The 12,025-nt window shown below is 34.3% G+C and overlaps 1 protein-coding gene across 2 annotated transcripts in view; it reads right to left on the reverse strand.

Moving 5' to 3' along the window:
- The window catches only part of CPEB4 (cytoplasmic polyadenylation element binding protein 4), a 60,883-nt gene that overhangs the window by 33,881 nt on the left and 14,977 nt on the right, over positions 1-12,025 (reverse strand). For both annotated transcript variants that reach the window (XM_039352033.1, XM_039352041.1), the window contains exon 3: positions 10,703-10,784. In XM_039352033.1, coding sequence (XP_039207967.1) covers positions 10,703-10,784 — 82 coding nt within the window. The remainder of the gene's footprint in view (positions 1-10,702; positions 10,785-12,025) is intronic.

The raw sequence follows: 12,025 nt of genomic DNA on the forward strand, positions 1-12,025 counted from the left end.
CACTACCACATGATAAGGGTCCAGCTATTAGCTTAGGTAACTTTAAAAGGACATGACGTATAATCTTATTGTATTTGTCTATCAGCAACTGTTAGCAAGAATAATTACGGGGTAAAAAGTCATGTTCCAAGGCAATATAGCACCTAATATCAGTTGGAAGGGGAAAACATGACATGAATATTGTCTTGTCTGAAGGTTTTCTGGAAGAATATCAAAGGAAACTTAGAATGCTGTAGGCAAGATAACTTATTGGTAGAAACTAATGACCTATCTTTTCTATTATCTTATGTTTTCCTTGATATAAATTCTTAAATGTTTACTCTATTACATCTTCCTCAAATTAATTCATTTTTTCCTTACATTCCATTCATGCAGCTGATTTCAAAGCCATTATACAAAGAACTTTGTTCCACAGAAACAAGAAAGCCAGATTTAGTTTATCATGATGATAATGTTGAAATTGCCACATCACATAAGCTAAATTTGGAGGAGGTAAAGCAGATCTCTCCCTCTCAAGCTCAGTCTTTGAAAGTCAAATATCTCATAAAGGAAATGCAATCAAGTTTCTAGAGGAAGATTCTGCACTCTTGTCGATATAAATACCCGTACTGAAAATGACAGCTGCTCAAGACAAACATGAAACCGTATTCAGAAAGATGATAAACAAAAATAAAACTATAACAATTGGCCAGTGTTTGTGGACATCTATTTAAAAACAGCAGTATTTAACAGAGAAGACCACATAGTATAAAAGAAAAAAAAGAGAGAGAAACTGGCTCGTTTACAATACTCAGAATATTTGAAATTGTTCATACAATGTTTACAGATTATCCTGAATTGAAATTTGTCTATTCAAGATCAACAGGTTTCTGGCGGTTTACGATACTAAAAATACTAGCTCATCTATCACGAGTATTAAACTGAAGGCCCTATTGCTTTTTAAAAGCTACCATAAAATACAACCTAGGTATGTACTTTCTTCTGCATGCTTCACTAATGAGTTTTTTTAATAAATTTTATTAATTTTTAACATACAACTTAATATTTGGTAAACATTGTGTTGTCTGGGTTAGGGTTTACAAAACAATAACAATTGATTCCTATAATTCTATAGTCTATATAATAATTTTACCTGATTTCCTCTTCTTCCAATAATATTCTCTTTAGCCAACCTTAAATTATTCAGAACAGGATCCTATGTTTCCTGTCAAGCCCTCAGTTTTATTTTTTTTCCATCCTTCAAATCTGGGTTATTACTATTCTGTTACCATGATTACAGATGAGGAAGGTTTGAAACAATTCACAAAATTTACTATCTTTAAAGCCAGGGCAAGGACAATATTTAAAAAATCAACCCTATTCCATAATTCCTTTGTCCTTAGGGTAAGAATTAGAATATGCTCATCTGTTCCCATCAATTCTTCATATACAGCTGACAGGTAGCAACTGTGATGATCACAAAATTTATCAATAAAGTAAACAGAAAGTAGGGATATTTTAGAAGCATTATCAATGGCATTATTGTACCACTACCATCATTCACTCCCAGTCAAAAGGCATCTAATAAACCCTGAAACAGTAAAGATTATAACTATCTGCCATTGAAAATTATTCCCCTTGAGGATTTCTTCTATCTTTCATCTAAAGAAGAGAGGGAAAAAATGTGGTCTCCTTAATTTTGGAACCAAATGTGGCCACAGGACAAAAACTGGTAGCAATAACATCAATGTTTCTTTCAAATAAGTGGGACTCTATGCAATAATAATCCTATCAGAACAAGCCATGTGTTGATTTTACTTCTTTTTTTCCTTTTATTGTAATGTTATAAATCTTGTTACATTGTATTTCAGATTAGTCCTTGACTTACAACCAGTGGTGGGAGTCAAATATGTGAACAACCGGTTCTCTATGTGGATTTCGCTTCCGGAAGTCCGTTCTGAGCCTAGGCAAAATTAGCTACTGGTTCTGCCAAAGTGGTGGGAAACAGCTGAATCCTACCACTGCTTATAACCATTAGTTTAGTGATCGTTCGAAGTTACAACAGCACTGAAAAAAGTGACTTAGTACCATTTTTCACACTTACAACGGTTGCAGCATCCCCATGTTCACATAATCAAAATTCATATTTATGACAGTTGTAGTGTCCCAGGGTCATGTGATCCCCTTTTACAAACTTCTAACAAGCAAAGTCAATGGGGAAGCCAGATTCACTTAACAACCGGGTTACTAACTTAACAACTGCAGTGTTTCACTTAAGAACTGTGGCAAAAAAGGTCGTAAAATGGGGCAAAACTCACTTAACTAATGTTTCGCTTAGCAACATACATTTTGGGCTCAATTGTGGGTGTAATTTGAGGACTACCTGTATTTTAATGCAGATTTCAATGCAGCAATATTTATATAGTATGATTGAAATGACTAACGTGCTATTATTTAGAAAGCTTAACCTAAAAGCCTAAAAAATGAAAAGAAAAAAAACCTAGCAGTATTAACTGCCATTTAAGATGTCAGTGTTCCATGCATATTATTATTTTCATCCAGACTGCAGTGTAAGATTAAAGAAAAACACTGCAATTCACATAAAACTATTAATTACATGATAATACTTTCAGTCTTAAACTAATTGCTTAACATTAATATCTTGACTGTACTCTTACTTAAGCGTTGAATTTATTTCTGAAATTCCTCTAGGGGCCAGATTGCCTCCTGAGACAACTTTTCTATGAACAAAATGTCAGAGACCAGGTTCCCTCCTCATGGTCTTCATCATGTTCCAAAGACCCAACGGCTGGCATAAATCAATCTAAGCTTCGCTGAATACATAAAGATAGGCTCTATTTCTTCAGGTACAGACAAGCACATATCAATCTGCCTGGATAGTTTTATGTGCTTAGAAGGACTAGAAAGGCTCAGAAGGAAGACTGTCAGGGAGTGTTAGCGCTAAAGATATTTCAAAAGAAAAAAAAAAAAGGATGCACTGTTGCCAAGGAAGCTGCATGGTTGTACTCATGAAGTCATCAGGAGCCAACATGAATTTAAGCATGCTTTTGGTTTTTTTTTTTAACCTTTATCTGTCTTTGTGCAAAAAAAAGGATCACAATCCATTTCTCTATATATGGTCTGTGCCTCTCTGAAATGAGGCGGAATAAACGGACGGGTAAGAGGTAGGAGTGCTCTGGACATCTAATTCCATTCATCCATTGTTCCTGTCTATTTATTTAATTGTTGTTTAGCTCTTAATGCTGTTCCATCCTCTTTAAATCCTTAAAGACAACAGCTATTATAAGAACACTAAAATAAATGGAGAAAGATGGTCATGCTTCTCTGTTCTCACAACAACCCATCGATTTGTAGGCATTTGTAGGTAAGCTTCAGAATTTTTGATGGCCGACATTGGTCAACCATGAAGAATACTGTGAATATAATACGTTACAAGGTGCTCACAGATGCTAACTTTGGTGTCTTTATTTGCTATGCCAATTCTGTCTTATAAGATTTAGAACAGCGATTCTCAATCTTCGTGTGACGGCGACCCCGCCACACGAACGCGCTGCGCACGCGTGCCGCGCATGTGCGGCGCCCCATGCGCGGCGCGCATGTACGGCGCCCCGTGCGCGGCACGCATGCGCGGCGGCGCCCCCTGGGGGGATGGCGGATCGCGTTGTTTCGCGACCCCCGTAAAATGGTCGATCGACCCCAAATGGGGTCGCGACCCATAGGTTGAGAACCGCTGATTTAGAATGTTTTTGAAGTTTAGATTATGATCTTTTTGAAATTCACAAGCAATAAAGCTCTTATTTAATTCACTGGTATTACAGTACTTTAAGAAAGGCATAACCATAAATACATTATAATATGGGGGAAATAGTATTTATATTTGCTTGCCCAAATCAGATTACTTAATAAATACTGGGCTACTTCCCTATATTTATTTGGGATACTTTTTTCAAAACCGTGTATCTATAAATTGTAAGAACTTCTCAAAGTTTGCAATGGCCCAATAGCAAAAGCACAACTAACTATAATGAACATTTCAAACTAAATACCTAACATACCTATATGCTTAAGATCCTTTACAGCAATTACCTCTACAGTATTTGAGCTATTAATTGAGATACCTTGTTTATGGGAAGAGAAATGCAGGTTTTCTCCAGCTCTTACTTAAAACTCCTAAGAGAAAAAGCATGGCCAAATAGATCTGCAAGCTAGATCCCTTCTGACTAGTGGAAACCGCTTCTGTTATTTATCTTCCTCATCCCACATAAATATGCCTTAGAGAAGTCACTGTGGTTTCCCCTTTTCTCAGCAGGGAGTAAACCACCTCCGAACCTTGTTTGCTTCTTTTCATCCACAGTAAAAACAGCTTGGCTTGCCTTCATTTTAATTCATCATTTCAATTTCATCTGTACTCTCTTCCTTGATCTCAGGATCTTTTCTTTTCCAGAATTTCTGCCCACTCAGGAATATGCACATTGCTGCTTGTGTGAGGCCAATGCATGAGCATATTACCAGAATGAAGCTAATATTCAAATATAGTTGCTTTAATATTACTGTGGATTTTTTTTTTGCTTATCACAAGTTAGTATAGCCGGTTTGTGAAAAAAAATAATACAGTACTTTATATTCACTTCTCTTCCCACTGATACCTTCCTAAAATTCCAGCCTCAACTAGCTATGGTCCCCACCCACCCCCATCTTCCTTTTTCTTGATCCTCTGCTATCCCTAGATATAATCTCTACTTTAGTTTATATCAGTGTAAATATGTTGTCATTAAAACTTGTTTGCCAAATTAACTGTATCTGTTGTCAAATTTGTTGTCATTAAAACTTGTTTGCCAAATTAACTGTATCTGTGAACAATTCCTTTTTTTGCAAATTCAGAATGATAAGAGCAGTACCTGCAGTAAGTAGGAAAAACAAAAAATCTACATTCAGTACAAGTAAGTTTAGACTTCTCCATATTCTGTGTCCTAACAGAATCAAAGTTCACCAACTAATCAGTCAGATTAATGTAAATGAAAGATCTTTCTCCCAGAAATCAACAGAATACAGATCATGAAAGGCAAAGGCATCACATCTTGGATGCTTTATTCTTGATGTTATTCTAGTTGCCTTTAATATTTGTTTGTATGTATGTGTGTATGTCAATTCCTAGAAGAAGAGATGGCTTAACAGCTATGATTGCATACCCTAAGATTCTATCTACCAAACAAACAAACAAACAAACAAAAAACCACTTATTGACCTGGAATTCATTCCCTTTTATCCCAGATACAAGCTGTAGATCCTCAATAAATTTGTATACTTTAAGAAATACCATTCTCAAAAATATAGTGCAGAAAAAAACAGTTTTCAATTAAATATTACAAGGGAAAATAAAATCATTTTCCTAAAGATGTTGGATTCTGCATCAGATAATACCCAGCTTAAATTAAACCACAACATGCCCAGTATTCAAGCAACAGAAGTTGCCTAGTTACAAGACACTACTTAGTAACTTGCATGTATGCTAAACTGAACTAGCTTTTAGACAAGACAAAGGGATTTCAATACATTCTAGAAATAGTAATACAGGAAAGAGTATCAAAGGTCATGGAAGAGAATGCCAACCAATCCTGGGACTGTTTTTTTCCTTGAGGAAAGAAAAGGTCAGTTAATCAGGTCTTGCCAGATTCTCTTACTACCTGTTTTACTTGTGTAATGGATTTCATATCTTAAAACATTATATGGGCTTGGTGATAATACTTTTCACATTACTTTTCACCTCCAGAAATGGATAATACCAACTTTAGCTTGTTAATCTGTGAAGCATTTAGGATTCTTTGAGTCAAGAATAACTATTAAAAAGTTGATTCCATTAACCAACAACAGCCTTGAAAACAGAAAACATATACTTTCAAGGAAGATCATAAATCTGCCCTAGCACTCCTCAAAAATAAACTACTAACTAGAGCAAAAGCCCTGATAAATTAAGCAAATGCAGCATCGGACATATAAAATCCAGAAACATGTAAATTAAGATTACTGTTAAGCATTTGCTCCATACTAAGCAAGTGACTTTCATACCATTCTGTTCTGAATGGTATGTTGTTTACATTAACACCTCCGAGTTCTGTTTTTATTTCAAGCCATTGTCACAACAGAAATATGAGTTATTTAAGTGGTCTCTCTTCCTGATGCTGTAAATTTTTAGGCCTATTCTTCATTCAGATACACCTCAGTGGGAGGAGAGGGATGGGATGGGACAGAATAGAATAGAGTAGAGTAGAGTAGAGTAGAGTAGAGTAGAGTAGAATAGAATAGAATAGAATAGAATAGAATAGAATAGAGTAGAATAGAATAGAATAGAAATAGAAACAGAAACAGAAACAGAAACAGAAATAGAATTTTATTGGCCAAATGTGATTGAACACACAAGGAATTTTCTCCACTGTAGACACTCTCAGTGTACTTGCAAAGCAACAGAGTAATAAAAATAATAATAATGATACAATAAGAGAGAATAGTATAGGAGATGAGAAAGATAATAATATTTCTAGATCCATACAACATGGGTGAATATACTTAGACATAAGATAGTACTGTGAGGATTAGCTGTTCAACAGAGTGATGGCATGAGGGGAAAAACTGTCCCTATGTCTAGTTGTTTTGGCATATAATGGCCTACAGCAGCATCCCAAGGGGAAAGGAAGAGTTGAAACAGATTGCATCCAGGATGTGAGGTGTCTGTAGTTATTTTCTCAGACATCCTTCTAACAGCATTGTATTAATATCAAGTCTCAGGCCACTTGGAGATTTGGGTGCTGCCTGGAAGGACTGGAGCATTTAACACGACTCGAGATGTAAAATCTTATAGGGGGATGTCACTACAGCGATATATTATTGAACATGGGAACTATACTTCTCAAAATGCCAACAGGCATGGAAAACAAGTTATTTAAAGAAAGGATCATGTGAGTTTCATGTATTCCTAGTTCTATTTGGTGATAGATTCTGCATCATGTTGTACTTCAGATGATTCCCAAAATAGAGAGGAGTCACAGTGTACAGTAATCTTACATCAGCCAAAACATTCATCCGAGCCTTGACTGCTTAATTTTAGACTGTGACTAACTCTCTTTTTTCATAGTTCACCTGCCAATTCTTAATTACTCCCATATAATCAAACAAATTTTCTTGCTTTCTCATAATTCTGTACCAGCTGAGACCAATTGTCCAATACTGTGTAATTATTATTTGAGAAAAATATGCCAACTAATAGAATTTTCCATGTCAAGTTCAGTTTTAAATCTCCTGTCTTCACTGGAAAATCCAAACTTTTTAATTACCGTACATTTATTTCAAGGAAGGCATTAGGGATAAACAAATGCTTAGCTTCCTCTTGAGATAAATGGAAGAAAAAAAAACCTGCAATAAGGACAAACTATCAAATAAAAGGAAGGAGCAATTGCTTTAAGTTACATACCCTTATCCCCTTAGTCCCTTTGAGATTATTAGTATTATACAAAGGGCAGAAAAGAACTTAAAATATATGAGATAAGAAAGACAAAATATAGCTGAATATGATTAACATAAACATCTTTCACTATATATAATAGTGACTCCATATCTTTCCATCCTTGCAAAGGATCCTTGCTTCCACACATCCACACACCTCTTAAAACATTGCTTTCTGCTCTTCAAAGTTCCTGCCTCTCTTTTTCTTAAGATCATATCAACTCCCACATATCATATAACGTAGGATCACATATCATATAACTTAGGATCATTTAATTCCCATCAACTGTGTATAATTCCCCTTCTTTTACACAATTTCTTCTGTCTTTTTTTACATGGACTCCCACATACAAAAGGCCATGTGAGTCTTTGTCTATCACTCAAACTGACACAAACATAAACTGGCATCATGTGGTACTTATTGGTGTCCTGATATGCCTAAGAAAGCTGAGCATTTCATAATGCACTTTCCCCATAATTTCATCAGCTGCTTTTGGCACTGCTGTCTCTTCACAGCCCTGCTTCAATTTCCTTGATTCAACCCTCCCTTCATGTAGGGAGCCTTATTTTCTTTTCTTAAAACTCTGTTCCTCCAACCCCATTAAGTTCACAATCCACAATACTCAATGGCAAGGATGTCCAAACGTGGCAACTTTAAGACTGGAGAACTTCAACTCCCAGAATTTTGCCGGTTTGGAAACTTCTGCTCAAAGTCCCTTCTTGTGAGATACATTTGACAAGTCTATAAAATAAATATACCCTACAAATGCAAATTTGGAAAGTACAGTGGGGCTTTTTTAATTGCTCTACAATGAAAAGTGTGTCTCTGTGTTTCAGTTGTTTCAATTAAGAAAGGACAGCACCCTGTATCCTTCTTAATTAATTAATCAATGGAACAGCTTACCTCCCAGAGTTGTAAGTGCTGCATTGCTGAAGGTTTTCAAGAAAAATTGAACAACTGTTCATCTGGGATGATATAAGGACTCCTGCCTTGAGCAAGGGGTTGGACTAGAAGACCTTCCAGGTCCCTTCCAGTTCTATTCTGAATGATTACACATTCTGCACATAATTATGCACCATAATGCACTATGTTCTATGTTCTAATTGCATCAAAGCATGACTTTCTCAGTCTTCTTCTTTCTCTCAACCTATTCAGCCATTCTTTACAGATTACTTTTGTACTGGCAATTTCCTTTTGAATTTAATCCACAGTCATTCATCATAAATTCATCCCTGGCCCTGTTGTTTTGAGTTTTACCACATATACTGCTAAAGTATTGCATTTCCATTGCATTCAACTTACTTTTACATTCCTTTTGCAGTTCCCTCTGCACTCAACTTTCTTTTATATTTCTCCTGAAATACCCAATGCTTATTTTTTTTACTTCTTTTGAAAAATGTTTATTTCTCGCCATAAACCACATATTATTTACTACCTTTCTACTAGCCTCTTAATGTCTTAACATTTCTCCAATCATTTTCCCATCTTTGGCAAACTATTCTATCAAGTTATAGAAATTCATCTACCTGCTCTAATCTTTAGCCACTTAGATATAATTTGGTATAATTCTCTCTATTTTCCCTGTCAAAGACAACTACTTTTGTCTTTGATACCTGAATTTCCAGATGCATACTCCTTCCAGCCTCATATCTATTATTTGTTGCAATTTATTTGATTTCTTAGCCAGCATAACAACATAAGACTATCCACAAAGTTAGGTTCCCAACCAACATACCTTTACACTGTCAGTATTTTTACACATTTATTCATAAATAAATTAAACAATCAAGGGGATACACATCCTTATCTGACATCATGCTTAATATTGTACCATTTATTAAGTATCCAATTTAGTCATATTCATTTTCCTTCCACCATATACCATTTTTATCAGTGATCAACCTTCAATCCTTTTATTCCACTATCCCATTATTCAAATCTATTCACCATCCTTGGTTTTTCTATTCAAAAATGTATAATAAGTTTCCCTTCTCACAATCAAGCCTTTCTCAATAATTGTTGAAAAGCAAATATCTGATTTGTATGGCTCCAACCAGCAGAAGATGTAACACCTCTCAAATTGTTGTTGGTCACCTCTAGTATTCTTCCAATCAAAGATCTACCAAGCAACTTCTTAGGCACTCTTAACAAAGTAATCCCCTATTGGGTTTTTTTTTTTTAAATTCTCTTTTGTTACCTATCCTTTTGTAGATGGGAACAATAGCTACATTCTCTCAAACATTTCATACAGATATAACTTTTAAGCTATTCAGTTAAGTAAACTATATTCACATTTGAATATTACCTACAGCCTTAATAATTTCCCAACATTTTCCTAATATTTATATTAGGAAATATATTTTCATACTTTTTGGGCACTAACATTTAAAGTATTAAATTCAATTCTACTCTTTGAGATAGCTCTGTAATTTCTATACAATACTGTATCTCCTGTATTTCCTCCATTCAGTTTCATCTCAAATCACTCTTATTTTAAGCACATTCGTGGCTCTGTTTTAGCCTTTTTCACTTCATCGTTTCAGCTTTGCATGCTTTTTCATACTTTCTTTTACCATAGTTCCACACCCTTTTATCACACTGAAATTTAATTCTTTTTTTATTTATTCCAAGTAGCTTCCTTGTTGTCTTTCCTTATGTCCACTTCCTGTTTATTCCATCTGAGAGATTAATCTGTCTTCTAAACCTTTTGCATACAGGACTCATGCTTTCTCACCTTGCAGTCATGCCACTTTTAGTCTTATTTCTTTCGCTTCATTTTTTTCAATATTAATACCAATTAATGACCTGACCAACATTCAGAACCTCTCATAATCCTTTGGAGATTATGAGATGAGTGAGAATGAGATGAATGAGAATGAGATGAGTGAGTACAAGAAAAATGACTGGGCCATTTGGGGACCCAACAGTGAATAAGCATAGTGACTGTATAGTGAGTATATGGTTAGAAAAAGGTCTGTTTGAAACAAATAGTTTAAGCATAAGTCTATTCATGCACATATATGAAAAAGGAATTATTTCAAAGGTAGCTTTGATTTAATTGCTTATGATGAAAGACAGAGAGAATTGGTGATGGATACATAGGTGGTAAATGCTTTAACTGTACTATAAATTGAAGAGCTTTCTACCATGCACAACTATATTACTCTAATTATTTAATCTCAAAAATTGGTAATCCAAGTTTACCTTTCAGTGAATCACTTTCAGCTCTCATTATGTCGATTAATGAATTCTCCAGTGAATGCATGTCAAAAGTTCTTGTACGATCCTGCAAATAAACACAAGGAACAGTTTAGAGTGGGAGCTAAGCAAAAGAGCATTTTCAATTATTTTTTTCAATGTACTAATCACTTCTAAATATAAGAACTTTAAGCAGAAATTAACTAGAAAGTTATTAATGGCTTAGTAAATATCTAAAAATGCTACATGTTTTGCTAAAACTGTACATATACCTGAACAATCCTTTAGAACTCTGGCCGATCTCCCATGTTATTAAAAGTATCATACATAATTTCAACAAAGTAAAATATAATTTCAAAACATAATAGCTTGCATGTTTCAAGTAATTATTATTCATAGATTACAAGAAACCCATCAGCCTACAATTCAGTCTGCCAGCAATAAAGCCAAATCAAGTGAAATAAAAAGTGGCTCCATATTGGAATATTAAACATTGCTTTTGTTGACATAAACCTCGCTTATCTATTCAAAAGGATCCCATTCCACTGAGAATTAGATACAAAAGCACATTACAATTCTTTTCTATGGTTCTTTCCAGCAACACTTCCTTGGCTGAATCATACAGTTTTAGAGCCAAGTGACAACTTATACTAGAAGACATAATTCTTATGTTTCAATAAGGATGTTTCTGTTGTCAATATATACAATTCACAAATAGCTGTACTGAGGGTTTTCTGCTCTATATTTCATTATACTACTCTAATGCAAATGCAACTGAAAATGCAGATTGAAAGTGCTGTATACTAAGTGTAATCAGTTTGATTTTCCACAATTTAATTTAAAGCTATGGACTTCAAATTTAAGTGAAAATAATTTTATGATAAAATTATAATATAATATATAATATAATAACACAATTATTAATATAGGAATATGTAATTAAAATTCATTCACAAGTCCTAATAAACACCAATAGAATACTAAAATATATCAAGATAAAAATGATTAAAAGATCAGAAATATTTTTAAATATTACAATAAATAAATAAATTACTATCTATGGATAGTACAGTAAGTGAAAAACTGTCTTTTAATATCCAAAGTTCCCAAAATTTATTATTTCTAAAATAAATACTAATCCTGTAAGATAGCACTACAGGGCATTTACTATGTGCTTTATAATTAGGTAATGTACTATTCATTGTCCTATATACTGCAACTATCAATAATTTCAGGATACTGCACAAAAAAGTATAAGAACACTATTTCTTAGAAATATTGGTATTCCAAATTGGCTGGTATTTCAGCTAACAAGTTTACTCTGCGTTT

Source organism: Crotalus tigris, unplaced genomic scaffold, assembly GCF_016545835.1.
Source record: "Crotalus tigris isolate CLP2741 ecotype Arizona unplaced genomic scaffold, ASM1654583v1 scf7180000017568.12009008, whole genome shotgun sequence".
NCBI classification, from domain to species: Eukaryota; Metazoa; Chordata; class Lepidosauria; order Squamata; family Viperidae; genus Crotalus; species Crotalus tigris.